Source organism: Neoarius graeffei, chromosome 17 (genome assembly GCF_027579695.1).
Source record: "Neoarius graeffei isolate fNeoGra1 chromosome 17, fNeoGra1.pri, whole genome shotgun sequence".
NCBI lineage: Eukaryota > Metazoa > Chordata > Actinopteri > Siluriformes > Ariidae > Neoarius > Neoarius graeffei.
The window spans coordinates 15,535,415-15,554,772 of NC_083585.1; the positions used below are offsets into that span (position 1 = coordinate 15,535,415).

At 39.2% G+C, this 19,358-nt stretch overlaps 1 protein-coding gene across 2 annotated transcripts in view; it reads right to left on the bottom strand.

Annotated features, from left to right (window-relative positions):
* Nucleotides 1–228: 228 nt before the first annotated feature.
* The window catches only part of alcamb (activated leukocyte cell adhesion molecule b), an 81,293-nt gene continuing 62,163 nt past the window's right edge, over nt 229–19,358 (bottom strand). The window contains exons 12-16 of one of the 2 annotated variants that reach the window (XM_060943775.1): nt 18,898–19,030; nt 17,774–17,800; nt 17,388–17,502; nt 2,336–2,457; nt 229–778 (exon numbers count right to left, since the gene is read on the bottom strand). In XM_060943775.1, the coding sequence (XP_060799758.1) occupies nt 2,364–2,457; nt 17,388–17,502; nt 17,774–17,800; nt 18,898–19,030 (369 nt within the window). In that variant the 3' untranslated portion in view covers nt 229–778; nt 2,336–2,363. Of the gene's footprint in view, nt 779–2,335; nt 2,458–17,387; nt 17,506–17,773; nt 17,801–18,897; nt 19,031–19,358 lie in introns of both variants that reach the window. The other variant, XM_060943774.1, reaches the window with a different exon arrangement.

A 19,358-nucleotide genomic window follows, 5' to 3' on the forward strand; every position in this document is an offset into this window, starting at 1 on the left:
GTATTCGCAGTCACTGACAAACAGTTAAAAACAGACCATACATTTAAACATGGAGTATTCAGCATTTACAATTGTTCTTATTAGCAATTTAATTGTTAATTCATTATAACGTTGCCAAACCATAGATGTAGATTTTAAACATAACGTTTAGCCTATTGTTTAACTTTTTAATGGAGTGTTTGAGTCTCATGCCAAGGAAATCTGGACACTGGAAATGCACATGCAAGCTTATTAACTTCTACAATGGTTTATTTCAAAATTACCATCACATCTTGATGAAAATAACCAAGTGCTCAATGAACTGCAAAAGAAAACTGTTACTGTAGTCACAGCTCAGTTACTATACATGGAACAGAGACGTGAAAAACCAAAAACTCAGAACAAACAGCATGACACATCTCTTATTCCAAATCACAAATGGAGTCACAGTTTACAGTCTGGGGTTGAGGTAAATTGACCTGAACTAATTAAATTGTGTTTAATACACAATAAACAATAAAAAGTAAACTATTCTGTCAAAGACACCAAATATTCAACAATAATGTAATTAACATTTAGTTTTTGAACAGGTTCATTCCACAGTTCATCCTTAGTGCAGGAGATTCACAATTATACAACTCGCATCATTTATTAAATCTCCCACTTGTAAGGAGGATGGTAATATACATTATACAAATTAGGTCTGATAACGGTTCGTCAACCAAACAAGAGCTTCCTATCAGCTTCCCAAACGTTTCCGGAGTTTCCAACACAGTCTGCTACAATACTGTCTCCTCTCCTAAAAAACAAACAAATTATTTAAACAATGACTTCTCAAGGACACAGAATCACAGGATTATACTACACTGGAAAAACTGATAGCACCATTATTTTACGTGAATTTAATCTTCTCTTTAACTCCAATTTTCTAGACTATTGGATATTAGACACAAGTTTATAAGTTTTCCAAAAGATGAACCATTGTCTTACTACTTGTGAGTTTTGTCTGGGTTGTCAATGTTCACTTCACTCCTGTCTGTAAGTTATAAGTTGAAAAAGGGAAAGGGGAGGAAGAGCGGTGATGGCGAGAAACCAGGAAATACAGAGAAGCTGCTGTGATTCAGAAGTGATTCAGTGTGAACTTTAAAGGTAGACTACCTTTCAGATTTTTCAAGTGTAGGTCATAAAAATAATTTTCCCTGACACCCAATTATTTTTGTTTAGTGGACCGAAAGCTACTGAATTCGAATCACAGACTTCCAATTTTACTAGATTTTTTTAATAGAACAATTAAATTCTCCACTATTTTTTCCTGCTTCACCATGACCCAATTCAAGATAATACATCATGCATCACGTGGTGGGCTTTCCCTGTTCGCACAAGGCATTGTGGGATACAAATTTGAAACAGGAGAGAAAAATAGAGGATGTGAGTGTGCGAATGAAATGTGAAAGACTGACTACAGTAATGGAAAGCGAGAAGAAAAGATGTTATGTTGCGAAGGAAAGGAAACGCAGGACCAAACTAATAAATATTGGCGGTCAGCGAGCACCTCGGTGTGATCAGCTGTTTGTTTAGCGACAGAATGATGGAACTGTCAGTGCACGATCAAGGTAAACCGGTAGATGGCAGTAATGCAACACTGTGGATGCCAGCTGCTGTAAAACCCAAAAGAAGAAGAAAAAGAAGAAGAGAAGAAGAAGGTAAACCTGCGGACGTGCACAAGGACTTCCTCTGTCTGCTTGACTGCACGAAGTGAGTGATTTCATACTCATTCTTTGTTCGGGAACCCCCTCAAATTAAATAACATCCCAGCCACAGAATGGCCTGTTTTTTTTTTTTTTTTTAAATATATTACAGAAATAAACACATCACAATGACCAAATTTCACTGATTTTATGAAATCGAAAGGCTGTCTAGCTTTAAGGAAACTGGTAAGCTTGCGTTTATTAGTCAAGATGAGAAATAAATCTCAGTAGAAACAATTTTAAAACATTCATGCTCTTAACCTAAGATGGCAATCGATAAGAATATAGTTTAAGTAAACTTGAAAATGTGAGATGGCATCGTGAGGAATGTGTATGTTTATTTGACAAGATAAAGTGAGTTTTCTTGAATGAATAATGTAACAATAAGTTGTTTTAACTTAGAGTATCAAGTTGAATGCGTTTTTAAGGCAGCAGGTGAACTTTCATTTCTAAGTTTCACCAACTTGAAATTTCTTACAGTGTAAAACCAAAGCAAATAATTAAGTACAGTATTTAATACAATAATTTGAGACATCTAAAAAGCTACACCAGTGTATCAGTCACAGAAAAGGTACCAGCAAGCTAATATGCCTGGAGAAAACACTCACCTTCTTACTCTGTAAGTATCCTTTGGTTCTACACATCAGCTTTTTGACTCTGAGTTTCCTCCAGTTTTTTGCTTTCCTCCAGCGTGCCATTCTCTTTTTCTCCTGTTTTCCAGGAGCCTTCCCTAAGTAGAGGGCACAAGTTCATATTTCAAAAGGTAATCCTTATAATCCTGTGATTTGTTAATACAATATTTTAATTATAACATACAGTACTGTGCAAAAGTCTTAGGCACCCTATTTTTTCCCCACAAACTTTGTTATAAATTTCTATTTTATGACTTCTACATTATCGAGTCAGTACAAAAACATTTTAGAGTTCCAAACGTTTGTTTTTCCAGCACAAAATTAAATGTTACAGAAAAAAATGTTTGCATCTGAGCAGCATATTACATAAGAGACCACTTTTCAGATTAAGAAGGAAAACATAATGAAGGCTACTAGGTTCATCTCATCTCATTATCTCTAGCCGCTTTATCCTGTTCTACAGGGTCGCAGGCAAGCTGGAGCCTATCCCAGCTGACTACGGGCGAAAGGCGGGGTACACCCTGGACAAGTCGCCAGGTCATCACAGGGCTGACGCACAGACACAGACAACCATTCACACTCACATTCACACCTATGGTCAATTTAGAGTCACCAGTTAACCTAACCTGCATGTCTTTGGACTGTGGGGGAAACCGGAGCACCCGGAGGAAACCCACGCGGACACGGGGAGAACATGCAAACTCCGCACAGAAAGGCCCTCGTCGGCTGGCTACTGGGTTTTGGTGCAAAATTAAGAAGCGAGTGTGACAGTCAAAGTGTCTAGAAGAACTGTGGCTGGTTCTGTAAGATGCTCAGTAAAACCTACAACTCATTTCTGCATAAAACTGCACTCACTGTACCTGAGACTATTACTTTTTTTTTTCAAAGCAAAGGGTCATCTCACACCAAATATTGACTTTTTCATTTATTATGACTCACTGCTGTTCACAGTATTTTTTAAAAAATGTTGAAACATTTAATTTCATTATTTTTTAACCCATTTTTGGTCTACAGCATTTATATACACATGACTAAGACTTTTGCACACTACTGTACATTTGAAAATCCCCTAAATGTGTGGTGGTCTGAGAAACCCCGTCTTTTGTCACCATGGCTAACCTATGAAAAATAAGTAGAGATGTCAAATTAAAGTGCACAGTGTATTGTCTTCTCCTTGAAACGTTACACATTTTGTAGTGTACCAGTGGACATAATTGGAATTATATTGATTCACAAACGACACAAAATAGCCCATAATGCTGAATTAGAGGAAAAATTAACCTGGTTGGACAAATAAAATATGTATGTAAAAAAAAAGCAAAATAATTTATCTCCATTGCTCTGAGACCCCTAAATTAGCCCTGGTGCAACCAGTTATGATCACAAATCACATTAGTTGAATTGGTTAAGTACCTTTAGCCTCTTGGTTGCTTCTCTGACTAATGACTGTACTCTGTCAATGACATTTGGGCAGCACCTGTAGGCAGTGTTCTGGTTTTTCATATTCTTTGCACGTTTTAATGATGGATTTAATGGTGTTCTGAAGGATGTCTGTGATCATTTTAATACCCAATCCCTGATTGAGCCTTTAATTTTGGAAATGATATTGATTCAATATTTAAATAATATTGGCTGGCATTGAGTGGTATATCAGATATATTCCATTCAGCTAGCATGATATTGAACGAGTCGAAGACGTGTAGCTGAATGGAATATATCTGATATACCACAAAAAAAAGCCAGCCAATATTATTATTATTATTATTATTATTATTATTATTATTAGTGTTGTAGTCAAGTCACTAAACCTTGAGTCCGAGTCCAGTCTTGAGTCCCCAGTGTTCAAGTCTGATTCAAGTCCAAGTCATTAAAAAAAATTTCGAGTCGAGTCCGAGAACAAGACTCCAACTGCACCATTTGACGATGGCTGTTTAACGCCATTAACATTAGTCTGTTCCTGCACATGACATATGAACAGGTGAATCATCATCATCATGTTTTCCCCTATGGCCTACTCTTGGCCCTCGGGCGCAACTGAAGGCCAAGACTATTGTCCAACAGTCGATGGAATTCGGATTTATCCATCATTGTCCTTCTTATTTGTGTGCGGTACATACTGAGTCTCTTTTTGACATTTGCCCAGATCTTATTTGGTGTTCGCTTGTCGAATAATACTTGCTTTTGCAAGGCATCGTTTTCCAAGCGACACACATGTGCCATATATTTCATGTATTGCCCATGGCAAAAGTCTGTTATGTGGCCAGTGTTGGTAATAGTGTGTAGTTTGTCGTTAGATATTTTGTAGGACCAATTAAGTTCCCCTTCAACTTGTGTAGTTGGATCCACGCCTTTTCTTCGCTGGGATCGTGTGGGAGCATTTTTCCTAGCATATCCCCCGGCCACCATCTTTCTCAAAAAGCCATTCCAAACATTCTCGATCTTTTGGAGGTCATCTGCTGTCAGCTCATATGTTTGAATTCCATATAGTACACGCGATCTCACACACACAATTAGGATCTTTATACGTGTGTCCATATATATATATATATATATATATATATATATATATATATATATATATATATATTTCTCTATCGGTCAGAAAGTGTTTTAACTCGTCCCACTTTTGGAACGCAGAAGCAATTCTCGAGTGCAGGGCGGCAGCCGACTTTTCTGTGTTCGTAATCAAATGGCCTAAGTAACGAAATTCTCTGACGTTTTTAATGAGGGTGTTATTTACAGAGAGTAGGGACCTCTGAGCTCTGATCGACTCGTCGACATTGAAAGCCATGGTCTCTGTTTTTGAATATGACATTTGCAGCCAGAAGGTCCTGGGTTCGAGCCCCGGGGCCGGCGAGGGCCTTTCTGTGTGGAGTTTGCATGTTCTCCCCGTGTCCGCGTGGGTTTCCTCTGGGTGCTCCGGTTTCCCCCACAGTCCAAAGACATGCAGGTTAGGTTAACTGGTGACTCTAAATCCTGGGTGCCCACTACGTCGATCGTGATCGACCGGTCGATCTTGAAGGCAGGGATGGTAGATCTCATGATTGATATGTAAATATTAATATATTTGTTATGAAAAAAAAAATGTCGTGGTCATTTTTACATGTAAACAAATTCGCTTTTTCCCTGAAGCGAAATGTCAGCCAAGCGCTGCATCAAAAAAAATGTTACATTAGGTTACCATGACAACCAGTAAAATGAAACTGCTGGTTTCAAAGATGCAGCGCCGTGATTTAGGAAACTTCCGAAACCTCGCCTCGGAGCTGGAGATGCAAGGGAGGGCGTTTGCGCAACTTAACAGTGCGCGCTACACTGAGCAGATTGAAATTCTCCAGTCAGAGTTTGAGAAGCAATTTCAAGACTTTGCTTTGCTCGAGCCACTAGCTACATTCATGTGCCACCCATTCGGGGAAGATACTGAGGTGGATTCCCTCGCCTCAAAAGTTGCGGCACTGTTTCAGCTGAACACGTCTGCCGTGCAAGACGAGATGCTGATGCTGCAGTCTGACATCGAGTTGAAGTCCAGGGCGCATGGGCCGTTTTGGAATTTACTCACGGAGGCGAAGTACCCGAACATGCGGCAATGCGCCACCTCCTTAACCGCATTGTTCGGCTCCACTTATTTGTGCGAGTCGGCCTTTTCGCATATGAAGATCATTAAGTCTAAATACCGCTCCAGTATGTCCGACGATCATCTCGAGGCCTGCTTGAGGCTCGCTACCAGCAGCTACTGTCCGGACTATGCAGCCCTCTCTGACTCCCTCCAGTGCCGATCATCATCGGATTAAGATCTGATTTAGGGCCTACATCAGTATGCTATGTATTAATGTTGTGCTGTTGCTAAGTTCCACGGTTAAAATTTTTTTTTTTTAAATATAAAAGAAGGAAAAATGTTTTTATATAAAATTGTTGTAAATGTCAAATCTCTGTCTAGCAGGCTATACAAAAGTCAATTGATGTGAACAAAAATGTTTTGGGGTTTACAATGCCTGTCTGGATGCATTTAACTTTTTTTTCTAAACATAGCCCATTTTTTTTTTACAGTGGGCTTGTTTCATGTTTACTTATTAGTAGTTTGCGGTTTATAAAAGTTAACAGTGATTTGAACAAAAATACATTTAGGAGTACAAAGCTTATGCATTTAACATAATTTGAATGTAAATTTCAGTCACCTTTTTGTATGCATGTTTGCATATTATTAAACAAATTGCATATGAATGTTTATAAATCAAAACAAGTGTCATTATTGTTATTATTATTATTATTATTAGTAGTAGTAGTAGTAGTAGCCACTGTAAAAAATGTCCGTAGAATTAACAGTGAATTTATGTAAAATCATGACATAAAAAAACTGCAAATACAAAAACAATGAAGCAGTGTGTAATTTACATCAATATACTGTAAAACTCCTAACCAAATACCACTGTTAATTTAACAGTAAGAATATGCTGAATTGATCATATTTTTTGTAAAATTTACAAATTGTTGTAGTTTAAACACAGACAAACTGTAATACTAAAACAGAATGTGATAGTTAAAATTACATCACTGCCCTGTTAAAACAAATAAAAAAAAAGGCCACCATCATGGCTCAGTTGACTAAGGTGCCATACCATGAATCCGGGGACCCGGGTTCGATTCCAACCCAAGGTCATGTCCCGATCTCTCTCCAGCTTATTTCTTGTCTCTACACTGTCCTATCCAATAAAGGTGAAAAAAGCCCCCCCAAAAATATCTGTCTAGTAGATCATTGCTTGTAACCATTTTGAATCATTGTTTATTGTACAATGAATATCCGTAAAATTAACAGTTATGTATTGATTATTGTACATTGAATACCTGTAAAATTTACATTTAGTTATCATTAATTGTACATGGAATCCCAGTGAAATGTACAAGTTATTCTGTAATGTTGTTTACATTTCACTGTATTTTTAACAGGATTATTCTGGCAACCACAGCTGCCAGTGTTTTTCCGTAAAAACAACGGATTTTTTTTACAGTGTAGTAGTCATAGTAGGCCTAGTAGTGGTAACAACCTAGTCCGAGTAGATCATATTAACATGGTCATTTTAAAAGTAGCTCGCGAATCAAAATATTGTGGGCACCCCTGCTCTAAATTGACCGTAGGTGTGAATGTGAGTGTGAATGGTTGTCTGTGTCTATGTGTCAGCCCTGTGATGACCTGGCGACTTGTCCAGGGTGTACCCCGCCTTTCGCCCGTAGTCAGCTGGGATAGGCTCCAGCTTGCCTGTGACCCTGTAGAAGGATAAAGCGGCTAGAGATAATGAGATGAGATGAGACATTTGCAGCCCAAATCTTGAGAAGGTGTTGTCATATATAGCGAGGATTTTACTGAGCTCTTCGATGCTATTAGAGAAAAGCACCACATCATCTGCGTATAATAGTTCCATCACTCTTAACCGCCCAGTTGCTGCTGCTCTCTTCCGATAATCACAAGGTGAGACTTCATTTGGTATCTGGAACTCTATCAGCACACCAGTGTCTGGAAACTGCTTCTTTATCTCATACTTTGCGCACCTCAAGACAAAGTCCATGTATATATTGAAAATTACAGGACTTTTGAGGGCGCCTTGGCGGCATCCAACAAACGTTTCGAAATGCTCCACAGCACCCGTGATGCAAGCCTTTGTACCAATGTAGAGGGCCCTTAGGACAGACACCAATTTAGGACAGGACAGTCGAATTTCTAGCACACGGAATAGTGCCTCGCGCGGGACCCAGTCGTATGCTGCTTTAAGGTCAACAAAGCAGAGGAACAGTGATTGCTTTTCCTTCTCTAGAATATGTCGAGTGATATATATGGCATCACAGGTGGATCTATTTTTCCTGAATCCAAATTGTGTGTCCAGCAAAATAATCTCGTAGATCGTCCTTATCCTCTCCATGACAATAGCTGACACGATTTTTTACATAGTTGCAATTATTGACAGACCACGGTAGTTTTCGGCCAGACGTTTGGAACCCTTCTTATGAAGGCAAGTTATTGTGGAGATTAGCCACGCGCTTGGAATCTTCAGGCATGTCCATATAACACCCAACAAAAACACTAAATATTGAAAAAGTCATGTAGATTGGGAGTACTTCAGTTGTTCAGCGTAGATACCATCCGTGCCCTGACATTTCCCGTTGTTAAGCTTTTTAAAACAACGTTCTAACTCTGAGGTGTCTGGAGGGCTCTCATTTACAGGATCCAGGTTTTGTGGTGGGAGTATATGTGGAAATTCTTCAGGGAGTACAAGCTCAGGCTGCTGCTGAAATTCTCGCTGACCGAGGTGCTGGGCGAAATGTTCTTGTAATTTCGTTGGGTGGATAAACTGCATGTTCTTTCTTGGCAGTGATGTGTGATTCTTAGCAAGGCGGAATTCTTCCTCTGTATCTCGTTGCTCACTAGCAAAATTGATCTTACTTGCCTTTTTCTTGAAATACTCCCTCTTGAGCGAAATGCGCATTTTCCTTATCTTCTTAGAAAGTTCTTTCTTTTCTGCCAGTGCACGTGACGCTCGTTGTTTGGCAACCAAACTCAGGAATTCCTTGTTGATCCAGGGCTTAAAGTCACACTCTTTTTGTCTCGGTGGGATAATATCTGCAGAAGCTTCAGTTATAGCATCCACTATCCTTTGGTTGACGATATCAACATTTTCAGGTGTCAGTAGGTCTCCTAGCAGCTCATCAAGCCGCTTGCTGTATTGAGTCTGTATGGTGTCAGATTCTCTCAGGACGCATACATTTAGGACATGACGCTGTGCCTTCACTGATTTGCTCTTCCTGAAGATTTTACGCCTTCTTCTTTTGGTTGGAAACATAGTGTCCAGCACAACTATTCAGTGGCCTGATTCAAATGGGTCACTAACACTCGGGTATGATCTGCAATTCCTTGTGGCTCTCTTTACATACCATTCGCTTATGATGTAGTCTAGGCGACGTTCAAACCCCTTAGGGGACTTGGAAGTAAATCTATGCGTATTGTTTCTGGTGTCAAACATGGTGTTCAGGATATACAGTGAGTTATTCTCGGCCACCTCGAGTAGCTGGCTCCCATTGAAACTTGTTGGATTCTTGTCGTTGTTCCTCCCAATACACTGCCACCTATCATGTGGGCTGTCAGTCCCTATAGTTGCATTGAAGTCTCCACACAAAACAATCTTATAAGAATAATGAGACTTTTTGTTGTCTGCCAGCAATCTAGAAAGGTTATTATAAAAGGATTCTTTGGTCGAACTTGCATATTCCTCAGTTGGTGAGTAACAGGAAAAAAGGCATATTTTTGTCCCGCGGACCACAACTCTTGCAATAGATATTCTTGGCTCCATTGAGTGTTCCACATCAACCAGTTTCACATGTGGGGCTAGTACAATAGCAACACCAGCCAGCCCCCTCCCTTTCATTCCATTGTAGAGAACCTTCCAGCCATTGAGGATGGGATCGTCGAACTCAATTTCTCCTTGGCCAGTGATGCGGTCTCCTGTATGCAGCAGATGTCTTGTTTAAGCACCCTCACTTGCATCACACATTCTGCCAGTTTGCTTTCGCACTTTGCGGTACGAACATTGATTGTGCCAATACGTACATGGTGATAAGGTGGAGGTTTGTCTTTGTCACCGCTGATGGCCATAGCTGCCATGGAACTGGGAGAGTGACCTCTGGGAAGGTCGCACACAAAGCAGTAGTAATAATAATATGACTAATACTTAAAGTTATTCAACTAAATAATAAATAACAATAATAACAATAATAATTAAAAAAATGGACACAAAATTATGAGTTGGATATTTCCGAGTAATTATCTACCTTTGGTGATCTTAGTTAACTAGAGTGAAAGAGGCTACTTTACAACCTAGTCGCCAGTGACTCCGTTGGCTCACTCGACCGCAAGGCCAAAATCCCCAGGGTGCACCTGTCCTATTGACGGAGGTGGAGTCTGGCTAGGGTGTGATAGGCATTTAGGCTTGTCTGAACTTACTTCACTGCCTTCCAAAACTAGCGGATACACATCCAAGAGTTGCGCTTCAACACCCTATGCACCCAAGAGAATGTGCATTCTCTTTGTCAGGGAGTGCGAAGTATTCTGTCAGAGATGGTTGAGAGATGGATGTAAGTGCAGATGGTGTGTTTATTAATACAACTGAAGACAGGTAAACAATCCAGAACGGCAGGAAAAATCGTAAAACAGTGAAACAGGCAACAGGTCGAATGAGGCACAAACAGGCTATCATAGACTAGGCAGAATCAAAGACAAGAAACAGGAAATCAGGGCTCAGGAAACCAAACAAGGAAATAAGGCTCAGTAACATGTCAGCAAAGCAATTCAGTACTTTGCAAAGTAAATGTGGTTTCACAGTTTTTATATAGGCGTGCGCTGATTGCACCTTAATCCTGTGCAGGTGCGAGTCGTTTATGGTGCGTGTGCGAGAGTCTGGTTGGTGTGTGTGCGCTGTCCGGAGCACACCCGAGAGTCTATCTGATACACGCGCCAAAGTGTGCAGGTGTGACACTCTTGTATGAAATTAGTACAAAACTAATGTAAATATAAATATCTTATGACAAATTATTATGGCACGTTGCAAAAAAATAAAGAAAAAATCAGAGTCCTCTTTTCCAATTTACAAGTCCGAATGCAGTTAATGCACAAGTCTGAATCCAAGTCCGAGTCATCAGTGCTCAAGTCCAAGTCGAGTCATGAGTCCTTAAAATTGGGGCACAAGTTGGACTCGAGTCTGAGTCCTGGACTCGAGTACTACAAGCCTGATTATTATACACACTCTCTTCATATCAGCATACTTGAAGGCCAACGCTAGCTTATCCGCAACTCAGTGCTGTTAGTGTGGCAGTGCAGTCACCTTCCAGCCGGTGTAGCATTCAGCAGTAGTGTTAGCAAAGGCCAATGCTAGCACAGTTAAGCCAGTGCTATCGAGAGCTAGTATCACAGTCCGAAACTAAGAAACTAAGACTTCTGTCTCCAGACTCATCTTCCACACACACTCGCCACAGTATTTTTCACACAGTATTAATTTCCCTGTGTAATTTAGTTAATTACTTTTAAAATCAACATCGACAACTACACACAACCACTACATCTGGCAGCCAAAATTCTCTCAAAATTATCTCTGCATTTAATGAAGCAAACCTGGTGGCCATGTTTGTTTACAAATTACCAGTCACTTGCTAGCACGGAAGTTTCACGTCTTCAACGTGTCTCTTTTCCAGTTTTTCTATGTCTGTTGGTATGTTTATCTCTTGTAAATATGTGTGAAGAATAATGAAGTTTTGGTAGCTTTTTGGGTGTTTAGCACGTCTTTAGTTTCAGTTTTCAGTTCATTTATTTAGTGCTTAATTATAGCAGAGCTAATCCTAGCAGTAGCAGTAGATTAGCCTCGTCTTCTCTCTTTCCTAGTAGACAAAGAAATGCTTCTGTGGATGCGCAGCAGAATAGTTTTGTCATTGGATATTCGCATCAGCTCCGACATGTGACATGTTGTCTTGACAATGTGCAATATTGTAACAATTTTGCACACTCATTCTCCATTTCATAGACTTATGCAATACACGTAGTATAAATGATATGCTAACAATATTGCATGTTATAAAACCAAATGAATGAAACCCGCTAGAAGGGAATAGAATACATGTTTTTATTCTATCGAAAAAGTGTCCTGTATGTATACAGGATATTTTGAGCTGAATTGTGACATATAACCCCAATTACATCCAATTCAGGTCCAGGTTACTTCACTACAAAATGTGAAAAGCTTTGATGGGGTGAATACTTATGCAAGGCACTATATAGTCAGATTTTGGTCAAAACCCAATTGTTCATATGTTCAGTGGAGAAATTGCTAATTAAGTCAGTGAATTCTGTTCTTTTGACTTATGTCTTTTTATTAGGGCATTTAAACATTTTTAAACATTGTTTGCAGTCCACTTTAGTGTTGATATCTGATCACAAACAATTTCTTAAGCTAATTTTGGTGGCAATGTTTTCGTCGGCAAACTAAGCGGTGAATACTTGCAGATGGGTTTGGGAATATTTCCAGAAGCACAGGGAACCTTCACCAATCCTCTTGAGATGTATTTGTCTCAAATCCATATCCCTGAAGTTCACGGGGGGGCTCGGCGACACAGAGGCAAGGCAAAGCCTAACCTTCACTGAGACTTGAAAAGTGCATTTACATTCGGCAATCCTTCACTGAGGTTCATAATTGGTTGGGTGAAGGGTTCATGAATATTCGGTAAATGTTTGGTGACGGTTAGATGACACATTTGTGATCATTGCTGATTGGTTGGCGCCACAGGTGGCTTCTCCAGTGAGGAGAGGGAGGAAGATCCTCCTTAAAAATTCTAAGAATAAAAAGTTGAAATTGTCTTGACCAATTTAATGAATTGCTGTCCTTGAATATTACTATTTTACTGCCAAATACGACATGTACATTATATTCGTTTCTCTGGGTGAAATTACATTAGCACCCCCTATCGCTCGCTATTAGAAATTACTGCACGGAGGATCTTCCTCCCTTCGGCTCCCATTCACTCCGATTCAAACAGTCTCCGGCACTGGCGGCTCGTGGTTAACATAGACTTCAATGAGAGAGAGGAGGAAAATCCTCCTCTAAGAGGGTGGGACTAGCTAAGAGATCTGACAAGTGCTACAAAATATCAACCAATAGGCTGCAGCCCTCGTTGCGCAATGAACCAATAAGTAGAGGCCTTAGCTGCCTGGGGGGAGGGGTTATCTTATCAAACTTAACTTCTAGATCCGGTGACTCGGGCACTTCGGCAGTCAGAGTGAGAACGGCGAGGTGGAAGTGGATTGACTATGTTATAGATATTCTACGAATAAAGTAATGGAAACAGAGGACGTGGTGAATGTTTTGCTTGCAAAACCCTTCCATGGGCTGAGCTACAAACATGGCCGCCAGGTTTGCTTCATTAAATACGGAAGATTTTGAGAGAATTTTGAAAGAGAAAGATGTGTTGAACACCTGAAAGTAATGTGTACAGCAGCTATAAAAAGTGTACACACCCCGTTAAAATGATAGGTTTTTCAACTATTATCAACTCAACCCGTGCGTGTAACTATAGCCGGTCCAGCAGGTGCGGTCGCATTGGGGCCCGTGACCTTCAACCAAGCATTCCTTCCTCCCTCACTTTTACAAAAGCCAGCCGCTACTGGTTGGCGCTGATGTCATGCATTGTTAAAATCCACTGAGCAAGGCATTGGCGATCATTCTCCTGCCAGACGCCGATACGTACAAAACCCTCAAACATGCCTCCTAGGAAAAATGCCAGGTATCCTCAAAAGAAAAGGGCCAAGTGTTCACCTGCTGCATGACCACAACTTTTAGCTCACCTGTACGAAGTACACATCACCATGCATTGCCAGCAAAACACCTCATTTTCATTGATAACCCATTGCACAACATCACAAGCTGGAGTGTGACCGTAGCCTAAGAGACTGTGTGATGATGTGTTTTTCATGTCAGATTAATCAGTGAAGAGAGCTACTATGTTCTACCATACTGAGTGTGCAACACAGGGTTGTAGCTCTTTAACTACAAAGCATTAAATGGTTTCACGTTGTGATAATAGTAAATAAACTCATTGATCAGAGCATCTATCTGCGTGCTACACACCTGGAAACTGTAACTAATCTTCTACTTATTTTTAATTCATATCCCTTTTTGCCCTGTTATGATACAATTGTGATGAGACATTATAGAGACATTCTGTCTGCTGCCACAACTCAAACTGCTTTTCTTTTAAATCCCATGTGTTTTGTTTATACTTTGCCAACACCGCTCCTGTGTTTGTACAACCCCGATTCCAAAAAAGTTGGGGCAAAGTACAAATTGTAAATAAAAACAGAATGCAATGATGTGGAAGTTTCAAAATTCCATATTTTATTCAGAATAGAACATAGATGACATATCAAATGTTTAAACTGAGAAAATGTATCATTTAAAGAGAAAAATTAGGTGATTTTAAATTTCATGACAACAAGACATCTCAAAAAAGTTGGGACAAGGCCATGTTTACCACTGTGAGACATCCCCTTTTCTCTTTACAACAGTCTGTAAACGTCTGGGGACTGAGGAGACAAGTTGCTCAAGTTTAGGGATAGGAATGTTAACCCATTCTTGTCTAATGTAGGATTCTAGTTGCTCAACTGTCTTAGGTCTTTTTTGTCGTATCTTCCGTTTTATGATGCGCCAAATGTTTTCTATGGGTGAAAGATCTGGACTGCAGGCTGGCCAGTTCAGTACCCGGACCCTTCTTCTACGCAGCCATGATGCTGTAATTGATGCAGTATGTGGTTTGGCATTGTCATGTTGGAAAATGCAAGGTCTTCCCTGAAAGAGACGTCGTCTGGATGGGAGCATATGTTGCTCTAGAACCTGGATATACCTTTCAGCATTGATGGTGTCTTTCCAGATGTGTAAGCTGCCCATGCCACATGCACTAATGCAACCCCATACCATCAGAGATGCAGGCTTCTGAACTGAGCGCTGATAACAACTTGGGTCGTCCTTCTCCTCTTTAGTCCGAATGACACGACATCCCTGATTTCCATAAAGAACTTCAAATTTTGATTCGTCTGACCACAGAACAGTTTTCCACTTTGCCACAGTCCATTTTAAATGAGCCTTGGCCCAGAGAAGACGTCCACGCTTCTGGATCATGTTTAGATACAGCGGCTTCTTTGAACTATAGAGTTTTAGCTGGCAACGGCGGATGGTACGGTGAATTGTGTTCACAGATAATGTTCTCTGGAAATATTCCTGAGCTCATTTTGTGATTTCCAATACAGAAGCATGCCTGTATGTGACGCAATGCCATCTAAGGGCCCGAAGATCACGGGCACCCAGTATGGTTTTCCGGCCTTGACCCTTACGCACAGAGGTTCTTCCAGATTCTCTGAATCTTTTGATGATATTATGCACTGTAGATGATGATATGTTCAAACTCTTTGCAATTTTACACTGTCGAACTCCTTTCTGATATTGCTCCACTATTTGTCGGCGCAGAACCTCTTCCCATCTTTACTTCTGAGAGCTGCTGCCACTCCAAGATGCTCTTTTTATACCCAGTCATGTTAATGACCTATTGCCAATTGACCTAATGAGTTGCAATTTGGTCCTCCAGCTGTTCCTTTTTTGTACCTTTAACTTTTCCAGCCTCTTATTGCCCCTGTCCCAACTTTTTTGAGATGTGTTGCTGTCATGAAATTTCAAATGAGCCAATATTTGGCATGAAATTTCAAAATGTCTCACTTTCAACATTTGATATGTTGTCTATGTTCTATTGTGAATACAATATCAGTTTTTGAGATTTGTAAATTATTGCATTCCATTTTTATTTACAAGTTGTACTTTGTCCCAACTTTTTTGGAATCGGGGTTGTAGCTGTCCCATGAGTTTTGTCTAATCATATGCTATCTCCTATTGGTAGAGTTTAGATGAGTGTCATAACAGCAATCACAGTCTGAGATTTTAAGCAAAATTTTCTGACATTGTCAGAACTTTCTCAGCAGCTGTCTTTGGTCGCAGTTGCATTAAATCAGCCAATGATGAGCATGTCACATTATTCTTTCTCAGACCACTGATCTTAACTGTCCACCAACAATTATCTGTACAATGTGTGATTGAGCCTGCGACAGCAAAATCAGGCCGAATATCCTACAGCGGAAAGCCAGCTTTAGACTTATGTCCATTTCGCTATGGTGCTATGTAGCTACTCCAACAACTTGATCAAAACATAACATTTACTGCATGAGGAATTCACACTTGGCTAACAAGGTTTTAGACATCAAGGCTTTAGGAACATCGACTGTGTTTACCGCAGTGTTTGTTAACCTGACTCTTTACCTGACATGATCTTTGCAGGCAGACACGCAAGGTTAGACAGAAACCTAATTTTAAAAAAAATTCAGGCTGTTTTGATAAAATGCTAAAACATACTAAATATGTTTTAGTAGACTATTAAGAGTAATTATGGTAAAATCCAGCCATTTAGTCAAATTTCATATATTTTTCTTTTCTCCAGAACTGAGTGACAAGTTTTCCCAGGCTGCCATACACAGTTTATGTTGCAATGCATTCATCTTAATGATTAGTAGTACAAACAATATTCATATAGTCACCCAGAACCCTCATGTGCTTGGGGATCTTCTTTATGTCATGGTAATAAACAATTAACAGTTATTCCATGAAATCGAGTCGTACATGAGCTGATAGCCAACGAAGCGCGTAGCACCGAGTCGGCTATAAGCCATGAACGACAAGAATGAGTGGAATAACTGTTTTATTCAATCCACATTCACTGGATTTTGAGAAACAGAGGATTTTTATTTTTTACAAATTCAATAAATAAACACTTATTTTGTATACAAAACATCCAACAAAATCAATTTCCCTTAGAATGTAAGCAAACTGGCGAAATGACAGTAGCAACTGGTGAAAAATGCTATAATAATAATTATTGAAAAATAAAAAAAGATACGTTCTTACCATCAAATACTTTTATTCCATATTTTGTTGCTTTTTTGGATTTTTTTGGGCTTTGTTCATCTTCTTTAGGGTTTTTTGGCGGTTGGCAAACCAACTTAAAAATGCATTATTGCCACCAACTGATCTGGAGTGTGGAACAGAAGATATGGGGGGGAGGACTATATTCTTTTAGCTGTTTCTGTTTCTTTTAAATACTCTAACAATTTTTGGGGTTTTGTTTTCAAGTAGAGTTTTTATTTCGTCTTCGGTTGGTTCAGCAACACGCTCCACCATTTTATTTTTCTCACAGTATATGAGCTGATAGCCTAGTAGTAGAGTAGCCAATCAGAGCACATGACTGCTCATATCCAGTGAATGTGGATAGAATAAATGATTACAACTTTGTTTGAATGAAGTTTCATTTCTAAAAATTTGCAGTATTGTTGTACTTTTAGTACAAAAGTCCAGTGGGTCATTTTGAGTCAAGCAGAGCACAATGGCTTAGCTGTTATCTATGGTGTTACCTGGTTCTTTTCATGTAGATCCAGTAGACCAGACCGATAATGACGGCTGCCACGATCAGGCCTATGATGACCCCTACTGCTACTTTTGCCTGATCTTTAGAGTCTTTTGACTGCTCTGCTGAACAAAAAGTTACAATCACATAAAAACAATGTAAGTGATTAATGTAATAACAAGCAATAAAAATATTGTTAAAAATTAATACATTTCAAATAGTGCTGTAAAAATGATATTTTTGGTGATTTTCTGCTGGTAGTCATTTATCCAGGTACAGCTTCAAATGGCTAATATGAATTTTGTAATTACTGGAGAACTGCTAGAGGTCAATTTGCACAGCATACACTATTTGCTGACAGGAGAGTATTTATAAAAAAGTTTCTGAACTCACTCCTTTCATCCATTATTGTCTCCTCCACTGTAATCAGATAAAAGCAGATGATTTGTGTGACATTTCAAATGTTTGTGGACAGTAATTTGTAAGTGTAAGCATAATACTCATTAGTATAAGTACACAGGTGAACATATAAAATCACACGTGCTGATTGGTTGAGAAATTTGGACTATTTCTTGATAATCAACTTGAGCGACTCGACAAAATGGCTTCAATCGCTTTGTCAGTGTAAGTGAGGAAGAATTACAAATTATGAAAGAAAATGCTGTTCTTAAAAACACTAAAGATGTTATGACGTTTGGTCTAAAACTATTCAAAGGTAAGGTGGAATTGTGATTTATTTATTTCAAAACACAGTATTTTATGTGAGTTGGCGTAGATAAGTGACAAGTCTGTGCACACCTTTATTACATTTGCATGGCGCTTTTGAAGTTTGAAATTTATTTTTTAATACGATTAAAAAAAATTATTTGAAATAGTCATCTGCGTATTGATACTAAAACAATTATCTGCCCCAGTCTCAGTGAATATCGGTGAATAATAACCTCAACTTTGTCTGTTATTATTCAACGATATTCACTTCACCTTTGGTGAATAATTGTTAATTCATACATAACCTACTATAAATATACATTATTTGAAACTATAAATGTATTCTTAAACCATTTAATGTAGCAGAACATGCACCTTTAGTGTGCAAAACTGTGTTCAAATTGTGAAAACTGTTGGGCAATATGAAAATATAAGAGGAATATTTTGACAAATTATACATTTATACACAATACACTTCTTGCTGAAACTGCAGATAAGCAGTAATCAGTATTTTTTAGAACAATTACAAACTCTGATTGGAAACAACTGACTAGATTTAAAGGCGTCAACAAGGAAACTCTGGAGCTGTGAGGTGCCAATGCTACCCACTATGCCACCTGTTACTGAATTTATTTTTCTATGTATTAAATAAAATGATCATTGAACTGCCTGGAATCAAGGACAGAACTATTTACTGTGCATCTATTAAGAATCCTTTCCATTTATCCAATTGGACAGTTGTTTTAGGAGTGAAGTGGCATTTTAAAAAGTGAAACATCCATAATACTGGAGAACAGAACTATACTTACATGTGGATATGTCAATGCTCCTTGTGTCGGAGCCCAGCTCATTAGAAACTGTGCAGTAGATTGTAAGATTGCGAGTTGCAATCACTGTGAGATTGTATGTGACTGTTCCATCCATGAAGGGACTCTCAGAGGCCTGTAATTACAAAACACAGACATACATTAACACACAATTTAGCACGAAAATGTAACTAGATTAGGCTAGTTTTATAATACTGCAATTTATTCCTTGGTGGCAAAGTAGTAATGAACAGTTCTGCATCTGTCACTGCTTTGGTTTGTTAATGTGTAGCTGTGATTTCACTAAACACCACTTAAGGGCAGTATAGTACCATGTCCCACTCTACTGCCACTCAATCCATCCACGAACACCATGTCTTCTCTAATACACGGAGTGTGTTCTAGTGATGCTCTCTGAGCTCCTGAGTTTCACAAGTCAATCTAATCAATTATGTAGGTAATAG